The 22,888-nt window shown below is 42.2% G+C and overlaps 1 protein-coding gene across 1 annotated transcript in view; it reads right to left on the bottom strand.

The window, feature by feature from the left end:
• Positions 1 to 21,738, bottom strand: part of GMDS (GDP-mannose 4,6-dehydratase) — a 583,021-nt gene extending 561,283 nt beyond the window's left edge. The window contains exon 1 of the mRNA XM_055321890.1: positions 21,513 to 21,738. Within this exon, the coding sequence (XP_055177865.1) occupies positions 21,513 to 21,602 (90 nt within the window). The 5' untranslated portion in view covers positions 21,603 to 21,738. The remainder of the gene's footprint in view (positions 1 to 21,512) is intronic.
• Between the last annotated feature and the right edge of the window lie 1,150 nt (positions 21,739 to 22,888).

The following is a 22,888-nucleotide window of genomic DNA, read 5'->3' as shown; positions in this document are numbered from 1 at the left end:
TAGCCTTATGTTAAGTACTCCGAAAATATTTCTTGAGTGAATGAATAACTATTCCTTTGGTTCAGATTCTTATCTCCCCATACCTGTACTGAGAAAATAAGTAGTCCTTCTTCCTCTAGCTGCCTTTCCAACTATTTTGTCTACTACCTCCTCCTCCAATCAATATCCTAAAACACCCTCTGTCATATCACTTCTCTATTCAAAAACTTTTGATGGCTTCTTACTACTTCATGAATGAAGCTCAAACCCTAGGGTTTAAGCTCCAAGGCTCATCCTAATTCCATCCATCATCGATCATGGTAGACTAACCTCCACTATTTCTACATGGCCTCTACATGTGAGTCAAATAACATGATCGGCATCCCTGGGACAAATTTTGTGCCTTTCTCCCCACACCTTGGTTATGCCTCTCTGTCCAGAAAAGTCTATCATCTTAAAGTCCTGCCATCTTGTAGAGTATATAGTTCAGAAGCACCTTCTCAGTAAGGTTCTTCTTTATTTCCCCAACCACAGTCCTGTCCCCTGGATAAGCATAACACATACTTACACTGCTCATGTGGCTTTTCTGCTACCCTGTCTTACAGCTATTTCAGCACGTGCTGTGGTAATATGTTAGTTCTCCTCACGTTTAGGTATCTATTGCCGCATAAGCAGTATTATCACAAATTCAGTTCCCTAAAGCACCACATACTTATTAGCTGACATTTTCTATGGGTCTAAAGCCTAGGACATTAGCTAGGACTTCTGCAAGGCTACAAGCCAGGTGTCAGTACCATTCAAAGCCTGAGAGGATAGAAGGATCTGCTCCATTTGTTGGCAGAATTCGAGGATCAAAGGCTTTAGATTTCTTGCTGGCTACCACCCAGAGACTCCCTCATCGCCTCAATGTCACCCATAGTTCCCTACCAACACGGCCACTTCCATCCTTCAAGTCAACAAAGAACAATTCTGTTTTTAGATAATGATGATGATGATGATGGCAGAACAGTTTCATCATTTGGAGTATACTGGTACAAATCTCATACACAGACTTACCACAAAGCTCAGTGTTCAATATTTATTTGCTGAAATGATACATTAATGCTCCTTGTTAGGTAAGTTTCTTGAAAACAGGGACATTTTGTATTCTCCATAATACCAAAGGAAGGAGTATCTTATTTACCAGAAGACACTCAAATATATGTGTTGGAGGAACAACACACGGGTGTCCACTCTCACCAGTGTTATTTAACATAGTACTGGAAGTTCTAATCTCAGCAATCAGACAACAAAAAGAAATAAAAGGTATCCAAATCAGCAAGAAAGAAGTCACACTTTCACTCTTCACAAATGACATGATACTCTATGCAGAAAACCCAAAAGACTCCACCAAAAAGTTGCTAGAACTGATACACAAATTCAGTAAAGTTGTAGGATACAAAAATCAACCTATAGAAATCCGTTGCACTTTTATACACCAATATTGCAGCAGCAGAAAGAGAAATCAAAGAACGCATCCCATTTACAATTGCACCAATAACCATATGATACCTAAGGAAGAAATCTAACCAAAGAGGTAAAATACCTGTACTCTGAAAACTATAGAACACTTATGAATGAAATTGAAAATGACACAAAGAAATGGGAAAACATTCCATGCTCATGGGTTGGAAGAACAAAAACATTGTTAAAATGTCTATACTACCCAAAGCAATCTATGCATTTAATGCAATCCCTACCAAAATGCCACCAGCATTTTCCACAGAGCTAGAACAAACAATCCTAAAATGTGTATGGAACCACAAAGACCCCAAACAGTCAAAGCAATCTGGAAAGAGAAAAGCAGGGACACCTGGGTGGCTCAGTGGTTGGGCATCTGCCTTCGGCCTAGGGTGTGATCTCAGAGTCCCAGGATCCAGTCCCGCAGCAGGCACCCTGCTGTGTCTCTGCCTCTCTGTGTGTCTCTCATGAAAAAATAAATAAAACTGTGAGAGAAAAGAAATGAGAAAGAAAGAAGCAAAGCTGGAAGCATCACAATTCCAGACTTCAAGCTTTATTACAAAGCTGTAATCATCAAGACAGTATGGCACTGGCACAAAAACTGGTACATGGAACAGAATAGAGAACCTAGAAATAGACTCTCAACTCTATGGTCTACTAATCTTTGACAAAGCAGGAAAGAACCCTCAATGGGAAAAAGACAGTCTCCAACAAATGGTGTTGGGAAAACTGGTCAGCTATATGCCAAAGAATGAAACTGGACCACATTTTTATGCCATACACAAAAATAAATTCAAAATGGATAAAAGACATAGATGTGAGAGAGGAAACCATCAAAATCCTAGAGGAAAACACAGGCAGCAATCTCTTTGACCTCAGTTGTCACAATTTCTTACTAGACATGTCTCCACAGGCAAGGGAAACAAAAGCAAAAATGAACCTTTAAGACTTAATCAAGATAAAAAGCTCTGCACGGCAAAGGGAACAATCAACAAAACTAAAAGGCAATCTTCAGAATGGGAGAAGGTATTTGCAAATGACAAAGCTGATACAGTGTTAGAATCCAAAATCTATAAAGAATTATCATACTCAATACCCAAAAACAAATAATCCAGTTAAGAAATGGGCAGAAGACATGAATACACATTTTTCCAAAGAAGACATAAAGATGGCTGACACATGAAAAGATGCTAAAGTCACTCATCATCATGGAAATACAAATCAAAACCACAATGAGATATCACTTCACATCTGTCAGAATGGCTAATATCAACAGAGGAAACAACAGATGTTGGTGAGGATGTAGAAAGAGGAACCCTCTTGTACTATTGGAGGGAATGCAAACTGGTACAGTCACTCTGGAAAACAGTATGGATGTTCTTCAAAAAGTTAATTGAACTATCCTAAGATTCAGTAATTGCACTACTGGGTATTTATCCAAAGAAGACAAAAACACTTACTCAAAGGGATACATGTACCCCTATGATTATAGCAGCAGTATTGACAAGATCCAAGATATGGAAGCAGCCCAAGTGTCCACCAACTGATGAATAAAGAAGATGTAGCATACAGAAACACAAACACACGCATACACTGGAATATTACTCAGCCATAAAAAATAATGAAATCATACCATTTACAATGATGGAGCTAGAGTGTATTATGCTAAGTGAAAGAAGTCAGAGAAAGACAAATACTGTATGATTTTACTCACATGTAGATTCCAAGATGAACATAGGGGGTTAAAAAGAGAGAGTTTGGCAAGCCATATAACAGATTCTTAACTACAAGGAATAAACTGATGTTTGATGGAGGGAGATGGGCTGAGACATGTGCTAAATGGGTGATCGGTATTGAGGAGGGCACCTGTGATAAACACTGGTTGTTATATGTAAGTGATGGCTAAATTCTACTTCTGAAACCATTATTGCACTAGATGTTAACTAAAATTTAAATAAAAACCTGAAACAAAAAAAATTATTTGTTGGATAGTTAAAAGTATGCAAAGATATCCAAGATGATGTAAATGAACAAGAGCTAGAACATGAAGGGATGGTAGAATTGAGGACAAATATAAATAGGCAAAAGCAAGAGAGAAAAGAGAATTCCAAGTAAGTAAAAGAGATGGACAAACATATGATCTGTGTATTAGTTTCTTACTGCTGGTGCAACGAATCACCATAAAACTAGTGACTTAACACACATTCATTATCTTATAATTTGGTAAGTCAGAAGTCTGACATGGATCTAAAGGGCTGAAATCCAAGTGTCAACAAGGTTCAGTTCCTTTCTGGAGACTCCAGGGAGAATCCATTCCTTCATCTTTCTTAAGTTTCCAGAAGCTACACTCATTTCTTGGCTTATGGCCCATTCAAAGCCAGGAATAGTCAGTCGAGTCTTTCTCATAATGCCATCTCTCTGTTTCTGACACTTCTCCCCCCTCTCACCAATTTAAGGACCCTCATGATTATATTAGACCCACATAAATAATCCGGGGAAAATCTCCCTATCTCAAGACCCTTAATTTAACCACATCTGCAAAGTCCCTTTTGGCATGGAATTATGTTATGAATAATGAAGTCTTTTGTCTCTGACCCAGGAGCATCATGTCTTAGGCCCTCATCCGAGGAACTGTAGGAGGCTCACTTGCTAAATCTTGTTATCATGGGATAACATACTCACAGGATCCAGGGATTAAGATGTGAACATCTTGGGTTGGGGTGGTGGGTATTACCCTACCTATCATAGTCTGTTTATGGAACAGTAAAGATATTCAGTGTGGAGTAAAACACTGGTGACAGAAAGTAGAAGGAAATTAAATTAAATTAAATCTAGTAGACTATAAAAATCCAGAAGACAGAGCCAAAAAGCCTGGAGTTATTTTGGTTGACAATCACTAGCCCCAAGACACTGGCAAGTCACTTAGTGACTCTTAGTCTTGGTCACTCTTAGTCTTGGTCATCACATCCGTAAAATGATAGTAATACTTGCCCTGCCTGCCTCACAGAATACTATTAAGAACAAGAGAAACAATTTTTTAAAATGGTTTGAAAACAAATTAATATACAAATGTAAGCTTTTATAACTGAGATAAGAGTGAAGCAAAGTTACACACCAGCAGTTTAGAACAGCAAGACGCATTGCTTCATTCCAAAAGCCCTTTGATCTTGCTGAGCAATCATGAGGCCTGACTTACTTAGAAAAGAGGATTCCTTGAGTGCAAAAATCATATTCTCTGACAAAACATGCAAGTTGCTAGAATACATTCTGATGATAACGCCGAAATTCATAAAAATCAAAACAAGACTTAGGGAACCTTTAAGGAAATCTGAAAAGACTCAGGGTTTCTGATCTTTAGGAAAGGGCCTATTACCACACAGTAGGCACTAGATAAAGATTCTCATAAATGATAGGAGTAATCTCAAAGTGAAGCTGAAAATTTAAAATAGGTATGATTTTAAAACGAAGCAGGCAAGAGCATTAAAAATAATGAAAGAAGTTTACTTTCACTCCATAAGTAAACAAAAATGAGTGGATGGCATTTGTTCACATAAGGGCCCAATGAGGAAAAGAAGGTTCTAAGCTAATAGAGTTAGAACTATCCAGTTGGGATCACAGTCAGTGGAAATATGGATGTGGGCTCTTCCCAAAGGTTGGAAAAATGTTCTTTTTTTAAAAAAAGTTTAAGTATTCTCTACACCCAATGTGGGACTCAAATTCATGACCCAATATCAAGAGTCACATGCTCTTTCAACTGAGCCAGCCAGGCACCCCAGAAAAATGTTCTTCTGAGTTGGGGTTCTTCAGGCCAACTGAGATAAATTATATTAAATTTATTCAATGGTTCACCACACTACCCACTATTATACATAAAATATAAAATGCATTCCCCAGGAGCAAGGCACATTCACCCACTTTATGCTAAGCACCTAAGTCCAGGTTATCATTCTGTTCTTCAAAAAGAAAGGTAAAAGAAAGTGGAGATCCAAAACAAAGTTCAAGCTTCCCATGAGATATATGGAGAAATAAGGAAAAAACTCCTCTAAGCTGTCAAACTGGTGAGTTTCAGTTAACAGAGTAAACAGTGTTGAGAGGCAGTTCTTCATGGGTCTCACCCGTTTCTGCATGCCTTACAAGCAGACCTACGGACAGTGTTTGTTCAGTACTATCTTTTCAAGGATATTTGTAAAGTAGGTTGCCTTTTAAGATGAGTATGTTCTCTCTCTCTCTCTCTCTCTCAAAGAGAAGGTTTGCTATCTAGAAAAACAATGTCTTTCTCCCAAGCAAGTATTAGGCAGATCTGCCAGCAGCACCCTTATAAAAGACTAGGGTTCTCCAAACAGGACTTCTCAACTATGATGCCCACCTATTGCATTTGCAACATCTACCTAAATCTACCACCTTTTTGCCCCGATGGGCCTTGGGAGGCCAAGATCTGACTCAGACAGAACTGCTGCAAACATGAAGTTCGTGCTGCCTCCTGTGTTATGAATAATGAAGCCCTTTGTCTCTGACCCAAGGAGCATCATGTCTTAGGCCCTCATCTGAGGAACTGTAGGAGGCTCACTTGCTAGCCCACAAGCAGGGTGAATCTCAGGCCTCTCTCAATTCACGACAAACTGTGGTTCCCATTCTTTCTCCCGGACTCGGTTCACTGCAACAGGAATCTATGCCACCCTTGCAGGTCTCTTGCAAGCAAAGATTACATTTTGAGAGATTCCACTTTAAGCTAAAATAAATATGCTTAATTTTTCAATGCTGGCCACCAAAAAAATATTACGATGCCCTACACCGATCTGTAAATTCTAATTCATAATTTTTAAAGAGCAAATGTAAAAATATAGTTTAAAAAAGGAATAATGGAAAATCAACTACTTTTGTGAAAAGTTATAAAACCATAATGCTCTTCTAAGAAACAGGAAATCATATTATAATTTTCTAAAAGACTGCTAGAGGTGCAAATACAAGGCTTTTTCACTCTGCATTAAGGAACATGCTTCTGTTATATGCGACTGAACAATTCATTTCAGCATTATAATCAAATCCAATAGTCAAACACATACTATATAATCAAGTTCTCATGGCACAATTTCCATGTGTAATTATGAAGTATAAACACTTTATATAAATACTTAATAAATCCATATCTTTTTCACCCTTGAAGTTAAAAATAAGTCATATGAAAGTCAGAGAAAGAATCCCCTAAAATGTACATGTCATGAAATTCTTAATAGACACAGCATGAACAGTCTGAAAGATAAGGCACCCTTCGCAAAATTCCTTCATATAAAATCATCTAACTTCAATTCTGCATAACACAGTTCTATGTAACTGAGCATCAAAACAACATCCTAAAAGCAGAGTCATTTCAATGAATGGATTTATATACACAATTGCGTTACTATTTATGGTAAGTCACAAGATTTGGCAGGAAAACCATTTACTGGCTTGCCAAAGACTAAGTTTGGCACACTCGTGCCCCACTGCCAAGAACATTACCGGTAATTAGCTTTCTATCCCACATGATTATCTTCCAAGTATGCTTCACTCAGTCACTGCCCATGTACTGAGCTTGTATGGAAATGGTTAATGGAACAGAGCACCTTGCTTCCAATTCATCTGGAAGTGTGAGATTCCCAAAATTCTTTTTTTTTTTTAAGACTTTATTTATTCATGAAAGACACAGAGAAAGAGAGACAGAGACATAGGCAGAGGGATAAGCAGGCTTCATGCAGGGAGCCCGATGTGGGACTTGATCCCGGGTCTCCAGGATCATGCCCCGGGCCAAAGGCAGACACTTAACCACTGAACCATCCAGGCCTCCTCCCAAAATTCTTTATGGAAAGAAGAAAGAAACAACAAGCTAAAAGTTGGAGGGATCTTGGGTAAAAACATGAGATTAGGAAAACTTAAATAGATAAATAGGGAGGGAAATCCGGAATATACTGGAATAACCTAGTTAACTTCAATCATGAAACTAAAAGGAAACATGTTAGTTTTGATGCCAGATAATTGGAAGCTACAGAAAATTCTGAGGGATGAGCAAGAGTACTGGTGACAAGTACAGATCAGAAGCATGGACACATGAGGGCTTTCCCACTCCACGGCTGCTGTCCAGGTGGTTATAAGAGACTATGCGGCCATGATCTCTCACCTGCACCCCAAGCTTATTTGTTTTTTTAAAGATTTTATTTATTTATTTATTCATGAGAGACAGAGAGGGGCAGAGACACAGGCAGAGGGAGATGAGGGCTCCCCGCAGGGGGCCTGATGTAGGACTCAATCCCAGGACCCCGGGATCATGCCCTGAGCTGAAGGCAGACGCTCAACCACTGAGCCAGTTAGGCACTCCCAAGCTTATATTTTAAAGAGCTTACAGGTTATATGAACTTGCTCTCACCTCAAATTCAAAAGGAAGAAAACTGATTTCACTGTCTTCCCCAGAAAACTGGCTTTCTTTCCTAGTAACTGCATTTCTGGCCAACCAGCCAGTCTCCAAAATTAAAATAGCCTTGAGATCTGTAACTCCTGCCCTTGCATATTCCCTATACCTAACTGATCACAAAGTCCTGTTGTCCCTTTGATTCCTTTTACTTCTCCACAACCAACACTGTTTACACCTATATTCTCATAATAACAAGACCTAGGTCTTCCTGCCTCTGTTTTGTCATTCAAATTCATTCTGTATTATCTACATCAAACTGCATTCTCAAAACACTTCTCCAACCTTTCTCATGCTTCCCAATATTGAGAATTTATTATACATAATAATTTATTATACATAGTGAATTATTTATTATATATAATAATAAGTAGTATTATTTCAGAAACTTTGTGTTTGGTTTTGTGTGAGGTATAATTATAATCATAATATGCAATCTGCATATCAATTTGTAATGTGGGTATAATTAACTGCATTTTAAAGAAGAAACTAAGGTTCAAGTTTATTAAGTAACTCAACTCACTTAGGGATACTCAGCCAGTAAATGGCAGATATTTCTAAATGTACTTTTTTTTTAATGTACTTCTCTTCAAAGTAGGATTTGAGCCCCAGTTTCAGACTTACACAAGGCTGAGCTCTTTCTGTCACATTACAATGTCTCTGTGTCCTACTGCTTTATTTCATCAAATCTAAGCACTTCTGCCTTTGCTAAAAGCTGGAAGTAGAGCTTCTACGATGGAAAAATAAGCATGAAAATAGTAACATCTTTAACCATCCTTCGCTGAATACAAGACTCGGCAAAAGAGTTCTATGTCATAAAGAATAAAGTAGTATATAGGTAGTCCTTAAGTAGCTCTGCTTTCTACGAGAAGGCCTCACAACTAATCCTGCTAACTACAATAGCATTTATAACCAGAAACTTCCAAGGTAAGTGATGCTCAATAAGTCTATTGAACTAATGATACCTCAGAGTATTTTTATTTAAGGAAAGATCTTCTTGTGATTCTGTGACTTATTTATTACTGTCATATTACTTAACATGCTGTAAAATTACTTGTTGCCAACCAAACTATCATCTCTTGAAGACACAATCATGTCCAGCTTCCTGGTGCCTATATCTCCAACACCTACCTCAACACAGAAGAAATCTCAGCAAATATTTACTGGATGAATAAAACACCAACTATTAAACCCTAAGCTCAAAATATAGATAATAAATAATAGAAATTTAAAAATCCTTCCTCATCAAAAATATCACTTCATTTCATATAACCTAAAAGGACAGCTCAGATTTTTCACTTTAACCATACAAATTCTGACAAAATACAACTACCATACGAATTTCTTTTTAGTCTACATGTTTAATTATAAACTCACTGAAGTTAATAATTCATTTTGGTTTTTTTTTAATTTGTTTTTATTGAAGTTCGATTTGCTAACATGTAGTATAACACCTAGTGCTCATCCCACCAAGTGTCCCCCTCAATGCCTGTCACCCAGTCACCCCATCCCCCTGCCCACCTCCCTTCCATAACCCTTGGTTAGTTTCCCAGAATTGGGAGTTTCTCCTGATTTGTCTCCCTCTCTGATTTTTCCCACTCAGTTCTCCTCCTTTCCCCTATCATTCCTTTTACTGTTTCTTATATCCCCCATATGAATGAAACCATATAATGATTATCCTTCTCCAACTGACTTACTTCACTCAGCATAATACCCTCCAGTTCCATCCACATTGAAGCAAATGGAGGGTATTCATCATTTCTGATGGCTGAGTATCTACTAATATCTACTAACTAATAAAAAAGACCACATCTTCTTTATCCATTTCATTGTTTTTAAACAAATTCTCATATTGGCCTTACCTTTAAACTGCTTAAAAATAAGATTTTCTTATTTATTTGAGAGAGAGAGAGAGAGAGAGCACACAAGCCGGAGGGAGGGGCAGAGGGAGATGAAGACTCCCCACTGAGCAGGGAGCCCAAATTAGGGGGAGGGGGATGCTCAATCACAGGACCCAGGGATCAAGACCTGAGCCAAAGGCAGACACTTATGTGACTGAGCCACCCAGGAGGCCCTAAAAATAAGATTCTCTTTACACATAATCAACTGTAATTTAGTGTTCAATCCTAAAGTCATAGCACTTTACACTCTGAACCAATTTGAGAGATGATCAAATAATCCCTTCACAATAAGGATTAAGAAACAGACTCAGAAAAAATTAAGGCTATCAAATTAACTAGTGTTAAATAAAACCTAGCCTCTGATTCTCAGTTCCGTGTTCTTTCCTCAGTTGGTCAATTAGTTACATGTAATGTAAAGACATAAAAAACCTTTCCACCATATAACAGTCTTTAATCAAAGTAGGACAGTACTCAAGACATCTTATTTCCGGGATCCCTGGGTGGCGCAGCGGTTTGGCGCCTGCCTTTGGCCCAGGGGCGCGATCCTGGAGACCCGGGATCGAATCCCACATCGGGCTCCCGGTGCATGGGGCCTGCTTCTCCCTCTGCCTGTGTCTCTGCCTCTCTCTCTCTCTCTCTCTCTCTCTGTGACTATCATAAATAAATAAATTAAAAAAAAAAAAGACATCTTATTTCCAATTTTGCCAACCTTCCTACCAGAACCACGATCACAGTTCAAAAGATTTAGAGTGCAGTCCACTGCCCACAATCCTCTTACACAGGAAGATAAGACTGGCTCCCAGATCTGCTTAAACAATCAGTCTGTAAGACTGACCTGATGTCTAATCTGTTGGCCTTGCAGTACTTTTTAGCCTTGTGGTTGATTCCAAATACTATGGAACTTTCTGCCTCTGATAGACTCCCCATGCAAAAGGGCAAGGCTAGATATACCTTCCTCATTCGACTTTCTTTGCTGGAATTCAAGTAATTTTTTATTATTTTTTTAACACTGTGAAGAGAAAGTCCATTGTAATAATGGGGTAAACATCCCTATTATGTGCCAGAATTATTTTCTACTTGGTAAAATTACTCTTCCAACCTGACAGCACAGGTAAATAACTTGCCCAAAGTCATGCAGCTTGTAAGTAACTAATCAGTAATTCAAACCCAAGTTGAGCTAAAAATCTAACATTCTCCTTGTTACAAGACAGAGCCCCAGTCTTCAGAGAGTTTGCAAGATTAGTCATCAATGTAGGCCCTCCAAAGCACTAATTAAAGATATGACAGCACATGACACAGCTAATAAAATAAAATGAGAGACATCTAATATAGGGATTAGTACAGGCTTATTTTACTACTATAATCCACCTCTCCACAACTGCAAAAAAAACTCTTGAATATGCTTTGGTTTGGTTTTGGTTTTTTTTAAAGATTTTATTTATTTACTCAGGAGAGAGAGAGAGAGAGAGGCAGAGACATAGGCAGAGGGAGAAGCAAGATCCCTGCAGGGAGCCTAGTGTGGAACTGGATCCCAGGACTCCAGGATCACGACCTGAGCCTAAGGCAGACTGAACCGCTGAGCCACTCAGGCGCCCAAATATGCTTTGTTTTTGAAATCTGATATATAACTTATTTATCTCTCCTTAGAATGTATTTGTTGATACTAATTACAAACTTCATAGAAAATAAAAATTAATGGGATTTACAATTCAGATCTGACTTTGCAAACATGACTAGAGTGATCTTTGGACAATAAATTTAACCACTATCCTCCTTGGGGATAATAAGAAAACTGCATCATAGAGTGCTCTGTTGCTTCAGTAATAAATATAAACCCTGTGAACAGTGCCTGGCACAAAGTAGATGCTTAATACGTGTTAATTATTGCAATTACCATAATTATCATGGCCATCGGCATCATCTAGAACACCAATGTTATAAGGATGGTCATTTTTGTCATTATGTTCATTGTTGTATCTCCTAGTGCCTGACACATAACTGCACTAAAACATTTCGTGAATACATTAATTATGATCACTAGTACTTCTATTACTAAGTAGAGGATGATTCACATCAAAATGTAATTGCCTCTGGGAGAAAAGGCAAATTAAGCATGAAAAAAATTGCTACCTGGAAATTGAGAAGTATGAAATTGAGAACTGGTAGTAGCCAAATATAATGCTATTGCAAGAGAGAAGAGGGGAGCTACTCTCAATTCAAGAAAGCATCTATTCAGATTAAACTAATCCACCAAAGAAAAGTTAACTCAAAGTATTTGCTAAAATCATTTTGCAGGCCAAAACATTTTCAGGTTTAAATCAGGCTTCCCTGTTCATAACAGAGTAGAAGAATCTAGAATAGAGGACTTCTGAGTCTCTGAAGGAAAATCTAATCTGGACCTTGATAGCAAGGACAATCCCCACAATATAGTAAGGAAAAGCAGCATTAGATAAGAGAAAAAAATGTATGTATCTAAGGACACAACAAATGAACTGAGAACTATAACTCTCAAATCTGTGTGCAGGTAGAAGGATCCTTGGAACAAGTTGTAGCAGCCACACAGGCAAGCATCTCAGCTTCTCAACCTGCCTCTCTCCATCATATTGAAAACTCAGACTATCTGGGGCACCTGGGGGGCTCAGCGATTGAGCGTCTGCCTTGGGCTCAGATTGTGATCTTGGGGTCCTGGGATCGAGTCCCACATCAGGATCCCTGCATGGAGCCTGCTTCTCCCTCTGTCTGTGTCTCTGCCTCTCTCTGTGTGTCTCTCATGAGTAAATAAAATCTTTTAAAAAAAAGAAAAAAATTCAGACTATACATGTGTTCATCAGAGCTTACAGACAAGCTCTCCGGGCACAATTTCATCCAGACAAGCCATCACCCAAGCTGCAGCTCCCAGAGACCTACCTGCTTCTGAGAATCCTATTAATTGGCTACTGGCCCTTCTTGGCCCTCCACTGGAAGGTTTATGGGCAGGGAGAAGCACTTTGCTCTAACCATTTTCATCTCTTACTGAAAAGTATTTTAGAGAACTAAAAAGAACACTAGGGAAAGGAGCCATCAGAAGCCTTCAAAAGACCTCAAAGAATGTAGTGCTCACTCCCATTCCCCACTCCTGCTCCAGACTTTTACTAAGATACACACACTAATAATGTTAACATCACCTAATGGGCATAGTAAGGCACCAATCAAAATATATAGCAGTCTTTAAAAACAAACATCTTGAGAACTGTGAATTTCTGCAGTTTGTCAACAAACTTCTGTGAACTTATGCAGTTTGTCAATTGCCCAACAAAGATAGTCTGATGATACAAGACAGAGGTCCTGAGGAAAAAAACTAGTCCACTAAGGGTTCTCAGGCAAGTCTGAAATGTTCCAAGTCTGTTTCCTTGTTTAATATAAGATGTACATTAAAAATTTGTACCACCTGGGGTTAAATGAGATAACCTGTTTTTGTTTTTGTTTTTTTTTAAAGAAAGATTTATTTATTTATTTATTTATTTTGGGGGAGAGGAGCAAAGTTGAGGGAGAGAGAAACTTAAGCATACTCATGCTAAGCATCAGATGCGGGGCTTCATCTCAGGACCTTGAGATCACCACCTAAGCCCAAACCAAAAGTCAGATACTTAACCAACTGCATCACTCAGGAGCCCCTAAATGAGATAATTTATGGAAGGTTGCTTGGTACATTGCAAGGTACACAGTAATCATCTATCAATGTCAATAATTTGTTTCTGTACCGTTACCCCAAATAATTACCTACTAAGTATCCAGAAGACATTTTGCCTCACTCTTTAAAATTTACAGACAAATAATTTTTGTTAAGTGGTAACTCTTACTTAACAAAAGTTCAGGAAAGGCTGCTTCAAAGGACAGGCAAGTTGAGAACTTTATACCTTAAAGAGCCATTCAGGGGATCCCTGGGTGGCGCAGCGGTTTGGCGCCTGCCTTTGGTCCAGGGCGCGATCCTGCAGACTAGGGATCGAGTCCCACATCGGGCTCCCGGTGCATGGAGCCTGCTTCTCCCTCTGTCCGTGTCTCTGCCTCTCTCTCTCTCTCTCTCTCTCTCTCTCTCTGCGTGTGACTATCATAAATAAATAAAAAATTTTAAAAAAAAGAGCCATTCAGGATCACAAGAACAATTAAGTGTACTTTCAGTTTATCAAGAAATTAAGTCAGATTAAGTCAGTTAGCTAACAAAAGTCACTGTCAATTTCAGCCTTGGGGTCCTGAAGCCAAACATAAAGATGTGCAGCATGGAGTTTTCCCGTGTCATGAGTAGATAAGGTAGCACTCAATAAGTCTGAGGGCATCGGAGGCAAACTACCAGCTTGGGACAGTATACAATCCTGAATGAACAGTGAATATCTAAGGTCTCTAAAGAACATGTTGCCTAACATGAAAAAATGCTCAATATCACTGATCATCAGGGAAATACAAATAAAAATCACAATGAAATATCAACTCATACCTGTCAGAATGCCTAAAATCAAAAAGACAAGAAATAGCAAGTGTTAGCTGGGATGTAGAGGAAAAAGGACGCTTATGCACTGTTGGTGTAAATGTAAATTGTGGAAAACAGTATAGAGGTTCTTCAAAATGATATGACCCAATAACTCCACTACTGGGTATTTACCTAAACAAAACAAAAACACTAGTCTGAAAAGACATATGCATCCCTGTTTATTGCAGCATTATTTATAATAGCCAAGATATGGAAGCAACTTAGTATCCATAGATACACAAACAGATAAGAAAGATATAGTGTGTACACACACACATACACACACAGGAATATAATGCAGCTATTAAAAGGGATGAGAGCTTACCATTTATGACAACATGGACGGACCTAGAGAGTATAATGTTAAGCAAAATAAGTTAGAGAAAGACAAATACCATATGACTTCACTCATATGTGGATTCTGAAAACCAGAACAAACAAATGAACAAACAAAAAGCAGAATCAGACCTATAAATACAGGAAACCAATTGATAGTTGCTGGAGGGAAGAAGGATGGGCAAAATGGGAAAAGGGAAGTGGGAGATACAGGCTTTCAGCTCTAAAATGAGTAAGTCCCAGGAATAAAAGGCACAGCATAGGGAATATAGACAATGGTATTGTAATAGTGTTGTATGGTGACAGATGGTAGCTACACTTGTGGTGAACACAGCATAGAGAGAAGTTTAACCACTATGTTGTACACCTGAAACAATGTAACATTGTGTGTCAATTACATTCAAATGAAAACAATGTGTTGTCTAAAGTTAACCTCTTTCAAAAAAATAAATAAATAAATAAATAATAAAAATAAATAAAGTTAACCTCTTTCTTTAGTCCACATAATCTTTATGAATTTCCCTTTAGGGCACCCCAGTGGCACAGCGGTTTAGAGCCGCCTGCAGCCCGGGGTATGATCCTGGAGACCCAGGATCGAGTCCCCTGCATGGAGCCTGCTTCTCCCTCTGCCTGTGACTCTGCCTCTGCCTCTCTCTCTCTCTCTCTCTCTCTATGAATAAATAAATAAAATCTTTAAAAATAATAATTTCCCTCTATAGATCCAATAGAAAAGATTCCTATTTAATTACCCTAAGCCTCTCAAACTCTTTGCAGGGTGCAAATATTTTGTTAAAATATGATGTTAAATGATACATAAAGTTACCTTGACCTTATATATTGAAACAGATTTCATTACTTATTCAGGTGCATATTTATTATTATTCAACTTTCTAGAACACTATAATCTATACTTTATTACTACATATAGATTTTACCTCAATTTTCCTGGTTTAAAGCAGTCTCTCTTATTAGCAGAAGACAGTGTGATGACAATGATACAGAGAAGACTCTGGGCTTCTAACCCCAACACTACCACTAATTTGCTGTGTGACCTGAGGAAATCATTCTTTCTCAGTCTTCTTTCTTCCTCTACATAATAACCGTAATTTAACTCCAGTTCTAAAATCCCAATATATACACCAAAGGAATAGGTTTCAAATTTAGTGGTAAATATGCATATAAAAACAGTAGGAAATCCATCACACAAAACTGGACATGTTGCTTTTTTCCCCTAAAATGAACATATTCCAAGTCCCCTAAATCTAAAATTATAACAAATCATTTTATCTCTTAAACTGCAAATAATCTATCAAGCATATACCATTCAATTCTGCCCAATATCTTGACAATGTCTTGCTTCTACCCAACCAAAAAGGAACACATCATAACATTTTATTCTCATTTCTACAGTCATCTGTAATTTCCAGGCAAGTCGTCTGCAAGACAATAAACATCAACTGAACTGAAGATTAATTTAATTATTAAACATTTTGAATATCTACCCTGTACCAGTTATACTAGACATAGGGGATAAATGATTAAAATACTTTTTTCCTATCCTCATGGAGCCACAAACCTGTAAAGACATAACACATGTGCCATCATTCCCTTTCCCAGGCAGACATCACTAACCAATTATGGGCTTCTCCCTTAAACTGGAAAAAGCCATGGCTCCAGGATTCCATGTAGCCATTACCAATCAAATGGGATAGTTTTAACAGATCTCATCACATTTCACTAAATCTCCATTTACATAAGTGATTCTTATACCTATTGGAATGTAGAAATTTGTGGGAAACTGAATATGGATTAGAAAGCAAAACCAAAAGAGGTAACTTCCCATTTATCTATTATAATTCAGTTGAAGTATTATCTAAAAGGAGTTAAGGAAAACTGTGGAAAAAATGGTATTTCCTGTCAATTCTCAATTACCATTTTCTAATATGCTAAATTAACTCTTAAATGAAGAACATAAAGCCTGAAAGAGCCAACTGAGTCTAGGTAATTAGGTCATCCAATTTACATGTTTTCTATAAAGGCCAAGATTCTTTCATAGAAGCTAGAGTATGCTCAAAAAAATTAATAAAAGTAGTGAAAATAAAAAATAAGGCCATAAAAACAAATTCTGAAACAAAATAATGCGGCTTAAAGAATCTGGCCTTGAAAACTCCAAGTGTCTTTCATCTAAGCAAGACTTACCAAAAGGGTGTTATCTTCCAACCACAGACAAGTTAACTCTTCTTGACCATAACTATTTAAAAATAAATGCTTTATGTTCCATATGTCACAATGCAGAAATCTGGAGCCTAGAATTGGTATTTGCTTAAATGTTTGGCCAGATCTAAATCACTTCCCAAGGAAAATCTAGGCCAACTTAAAGGTGAAAAGGACCCCACTATGTCAAGTACTTCCACTTTTAAAACACCACTATTAACCTACAGTCAACATACCTGACAAAATAATCTAGTTCCAAACTGCCTGCCCTCTTGGCAGAGACCAGCATGAAATTACAGATAGTAAAAAATATTTGTTTAAAAAAGGGAAAAATCCACAAACACTAACACTTCAATTATCTTAGTCCCTATCTACCAAAAGGTGTGCTTTTGTCATCCATTAGGGAGTGATAAAAGTGTCCTAGAAGAGAACTGTCTTCTTTAAAAAACTACTACCAAGCACATTGTGCATCATGTTGTACTGTTGTCTAGTTATTTCTTGAAGAGCGTTGTACTAATAAAAAGTTTGACTCGTCTATCTACTTTGTCTTGACTCGCAGGAAAGTCAAAGCTGAATTTTATGTCCACCTTGACAGCAGTTATTCTTAGCTTTGGGTTTTGGTACACTACCTCCACCTTCCTATTGCCTTAACTGCACACTCCTGTTTGGAGGGGTTTTGGTTTTTGTTTTTTGGGGTTTTTTTTCATTCTTTGAAATGAAATGACATTCTAATGGTCCAATGGTGTGCTTTTTATTGATGCCATTTCAGAAACTTTTTAGAAATGAGAAATAGGTATAAAGAATTTAATAAATTATATTCCTTCCATTATTATTACAATGTCCTCACTTTCCCCCAAACTCTCCCTTCTCTGCATTGTACATGCTGTTCAACCAAATACAGTCCCTGCTATTTCTAGCATTCAATGACTTCTCCCAGAATCCTAAAGTTGGATAAACCACTCATTTGGTCCCTAATACACTCGTAAAATACTACTTCCCTGCTTGTACAGTCCTACCTCACCACGTGTACAACACTATAATAGCGCTTCACTACTTGTGTTACGCTACTTCCCTGCTTGTACAATACTACTTCACTGTTTGTACAATACTACAATACCACTTTACTACTTCTCCAGTACTACCTCACTAACATACTTGTACAATACTACTTTTTTCATGTCCATGGTCTTAAGTTCCTCAAAGACCATAATTTCCTAGTGGGCAATGAGTATATCTTACATATTGTTATATTCACACCAGCATCAAAACAAGCCTTGCACCCTGCAGAAACAGAGTAAAGATGTGTTGTTAAAAAGAGTAAGTCAACATATCTAAAACTCCACTAAGTAAAACTATGTGGGAGATCATATGCGGAAACGTTTCTATCTTAAAGCAGTTTACAAACCAAAGAACTAAGATTTGTAAATTACCCACATAGTCAACAGAGATTGCATATGGTAAATACAAAGAAAGTTCCTGGAATGGCTGCATTTGGCAGGATTAACCAGAGTATATAGAGGCTTTTAGCTGAATGAAAAGGAGTAAGCCCTGTGAAAGCATTTAGCCACAAAATGAATCCAATGAAGTACAAAGAGATAGTAGCCAAGGAAGAGCAAGAATAGTTCCATATGTGTAGTAAAGAACCATAAGTATCATTAAGATAATGGAGGTGAGCTCTGGGGATGGCTGGTAGAGGGCCTAGAGACAGCAAAGCAAAGCCTAAGCCTGGTTTTCTTTAAGGGGAATTGAATAAGGTAAAAACTTTAGAAAATAGTTCACAATTACTGTATCAAGAATAGACAGGAGGGAGAAAGCTAGGATATGAAGCCTGGCAGTAAATACTAGAGATGTATAGCAGACAGGTCACCAAGGCTACCTGCCCTCATTCTCCAGTAGGAATTTGGGACAACACAGTAAGAGCCAATCATAGCACAACTGCCATGAATATCCTAAGGGGGCAACGGTATCTACCTCACCTTCTTGAATCTGAGGCCTCTCCTTAAAGTAAAACAGACTCTTTTTCACTTTCTCTCACTCTAACACACACACACAGACAAAAACACAGAGATGTATTTTAATGCGTGCAGCTTACCACGGAAGCGGCATTAACAAAAGGGCTCTAAGTCCTTGGTTCAAACCTCAGCACTGACACTCGCTGGGTGTACACTTCACGGGAACATACTTAACCTTACTTAGGCAGGTAAAAACTGGGAATAAAAATGGTACCTGCCTCCAAGGTAGAGACATATAAAGTGTTCAGCAGAGTGAATAGCTCAGTAAGCTCTCACCGAATATTATTTTTTAAATGGACAATAATGTATGGATTTTCAGACCTCTTGTATTAACTTCACAGTCCTCTGGAGATCCTTGACACCCAGGTTGGGAGTCACTGTCCTAGAAGATAAATAGCAGAGCCGTAAATTCCATTAGCAAAGGATTTATGTGCAGCTACAGAGTTCAGCACTGTGCCAGGGGTACAGAAGCCAACACAACAACCCAACATGGAAAGGGACGATGCAGAAGGTAAATGGAGGAAAGAGGAAAGTACTGGTGCTGAAGGGTAAAAGGAGCCTGAAACGCAAGCTGGAGTTGTGTTTTTTTTATTTATTTATTTTTATTTATTCATGAGAAACAGAGAGAGAGAGAGAGAGAGGCAGAGACACAGGCAGAGGGAGAAGCAGGCTCCATGCAGGGAGCCTGATGCAGGACTCGATCCCGGGACTCCAGGATCAGGCCCTGGGCCAAAGGCAGGTGCCAAACTGCTGCACCACCAGGGCTGCCCCAAGCAGGAGTTTAAAGGTGGAAATGAAGTGGTGAGCCAAAGACTTCTGGTTAAGGCGTAGCATGCTAAACATGTGCTTAAGGAAGACTCCTCCGTGGCAGCCTAAGGGGCACCCCTGCACCTCCATCAGCACTCAGTACCCAGCGGATGGCTGTGTCCAAAGCTCTAAATAAGGGCCCACTTCTGCCCTGCACAGATTCATAGTGCTGGTCACTTAAATCGGTATAAAAGCCATACCAACAGAGTTGCATGAACAGCTTAACTAATGTCTTAATGGTGCAAATAAATATCTCTAATCTTCAAAAATTCATATAAGCTTAGTAAACAACTGCGCTTCAGATCCAGTCTAAGAAGTTGGATAAAGGGAAATCAATCATGCACAAAGGAGTCCTCATCATTAGAGGGGGGGAAAAAAAAAGTATGTTGGCCATTACCTGAAAGCATATATATATATATATATATATATATATATATATATAGGCCCTTGCCTCGATGTCATGGTTCACTTCCTCAACCTCAAATCCTGGTCCTATCCTATCCACCTCTTCCAGCAGTCTTCTTTCTTTCTTTCTTTCTCTCAAATCCTGGTCCTATCCTATCCACCTCTTCCAGCAGTCTTCTTTCTTTCTTTCTTTCTTTTTTGAGATTTTATTTATTTACTCATGAGAATACACAGAGAGGAGACAGAGGGAGGCAGAGACACAGGCAGAGGGAGAAGCAGGCTCCATGCAGGGAGCCCGACGTGGGACTCGATCCCGGGTCTCCAGAATCACACCCTGGGCTGCAGGCGGCGCTAAACCGCTGAGCCACCGGGGCTGCCCTTCCAGCAGTTTTCAAACAAAATTTTTTTTAAATGTAATTGTCTTAAACAAAGTAAGGTTAATAAGCAGCGAGTAATCAGATATGCAGTGGTTGAGGTTGTCTAATATGCTTAGACTCTACATCTGGCCGACTCCAGCCTCTCTTGTAAGGCTGCAGCGCTTTGCGAGCAGGGTTTGAATCCCAACCAGACTTTGACTTTCGGCGCATCCAACTCCCCATGCCTCATTTTCCACGTCTACAAAGTGGAGGTCAGAAAAAAAAAGGGGGGGGGGGGCTTCAAAGAGTCCGCTTGCAAGAACCTGAGAAGTTACTATTAAGTCACGGGACGGATGCGACGCAGCACAGCACGTGCCCGCCGTGGCTGCCTGCCGGGCGGGGTGGGCCTGCCCCCCGGGGATGTCCTCGTCCTGTGCACGGGGACGCGCGGGCGGGCGGAGTCCTTGCAGCAGCACCTGGGCCCACCTGCGGCGGTGCCCCTTGGGGTCAGCCGTCGGGGACAGCCGGGCTCGGGCCGCCCAGGGGCCCCCACGTGCAGGGCCGCCCTGCTCCAGCTCCTGCTCCTGCTCCTCCCCGCGCTGCAGCAGCTGCCCTCGCCTTGGAAGCAGCCCTGGGCTGACGCTGGGCCGCCGCTGGACACGCCTGGAGGTGCTGCCGCCGGCCTCGGGAGCCCGGGGCCCTGGTCCGCACGCGTGCTTCTCAGACACCAGCGCTTCCTGGTCTTGCTCGTCGGGTCCGGAACCCTGGGGGCGGGGGGGCACCAGGCAGCGCGCGTCCCCTCCTCCCAGGCAGGCGCAGGTGGGCGGAGAAGCGGGGCTGCCCCCCCCCCCGGCCCCACACAGGCCTCACCTGCGGGCGCACCTGGGGCGCGGCCAGGTGAGGGAGCCCGTGACCCCCGCGACCCCGCGACCCCGCGACCCCGCTGCCGCCGCGCCGGGCACCTTCCGGGACGCGCAGCACGCGGTTCCTGCAGGGCGGGCAGCCCGGCGCGGGGCGCACACGTGCCCGGGCAGCAGGCCCCGCCGCGGCACTCACCTGGCCCGTGATGCCGGTGATGAGCGCCACCCTCCTGGCCTTGCCCAGCTCGCCGTCCCCGGAGCCCCGCGCGCCGGCCGCCTGGGCCATGTCGTCCCCGAGGGCGAAGGCCGCTGCAGCCCAGGGCCGAGGGTGCCCGCGCTCTAGTCTCCGCGCCCGCCGACCGAGGAGCGCCGCGCCGCCGGCAGCCACAGTCTGACAGGGGCGCCCGGAGGCCGGGCGGGGAGGGCGGGGAGGCCGGGGGGGCGGGGAGGCCCGGGGGGGCGGGGAGGCCGGCAGGGGCGGGCCCCTGCGCGGCGGCGGCGGTGGCGGGGCTGCGGGCTCGCGGGCGCCGCGTCATCCGCGTCACCCCGCGACGCGCCCGCGGCAGGCCACGCCCCCGCCCGCGGCAGGCCACGCCCCCGCCGACCGGCGCAGCGCGCCACGCCTCCTCCGCCGCCGGCCGCGCGGGCTGGACCCGGAGGGAAGAGCGCGGTGGGAGGAGCGGGGAGGGAGGGAGAGGGGGAGGGGGGAGGGAGGAAGGAGGGGGAGGGAGGGGAGGAGGGAGGAGGAGGGAGGAGGGGGAGGAGGGAGAGGAGGGAGGAGGGGGAGGAGGGAGGAGGAGGGAGGAGGGGGAGGAGGGGAGAGGAGGGAGGAGGGGGGAGGAGGGAGGAGGGGGAGGAGGGAGGGGAGGGAGGAGGGGGGAGGAGGGAGGAGGGGGAGGGGGAGAGGGGGGAGGAGGGAGGAGGGGGAGGGAGGAGGGGGGGAGGGAGGAGGGAGGAGGAGGGGGGAGGGGGAGGAGGGAGGAGGGGGGAGGAGGGGAGAGGGGGAGGAGGGAGGAGGGGGAGGGAGGGGAGGGGGGGAGGAGGGAGGAGGGGGGAGGGGGGAGGGGAGGAGGGGGAGGGGGGAGGGGAGGGGGGAGGAGGGAGGAGGAGGGGGGAGGGGGGAGGGAGGAGGAGGGGGAGGAGGGAGGAAGGGAGGGAGGAGCGGGGAGGGAGGGGCGCCCCGGGCTCCGCCGCCGCCTGGGCCGGCGGTCGTGCAGCTGCAGGAAAGGGACCGCGACCCCGGCTCCACGCCCCGCCTGTCCCGCCGCTCGCTCGCCAGGCGGGCAGTGGAGGGCACGGGCCGTGGCTGCGGGGACCGCATCGCCTTGCCCTCCTGGAGCCCCGTCTCGGTCCCCCCGGCCTCCTGGAGCCCCCAGGGATGCGAACGGTCCCGAGGATGCTGAGAGGAGGGCTGAGCTGACCCTGCCATTGGGTGAAAGCCTCGCATTCCAGGGCGAGGCGGCCCGGGCCCCGGTCGTCAGGTGCATAAAGAATTCCTGGAAGCCCCTCGCAGCCTTTTGAGGAGCTTGGGTTCGTGTTTCCCGAGGGCGCCAGCGTCGCGAGGCCCCCTGG

The sequence above is a fragment of the Nyctereutes procyonoides genome, unplaced genomic scaffold (assembly GCF_905146905.1).
Source record: "Nyctereutes procyonoides isolate TBG_1078 unplaced genomic scaffold, NYPRO_anot_genome, whole genome shotgun sequence".
NCBI classification, from domain to species: Eukaryota; Metazoa; Chordata; class Mammalia; order Carnivora; family Canidae; genus Nyctereutes; species Nyctereutes procyonoides.
Note: the sequence above shows the minus strand (reverse complement) of the source record. Positions and strands in the feature narration are given on the sequence as shown.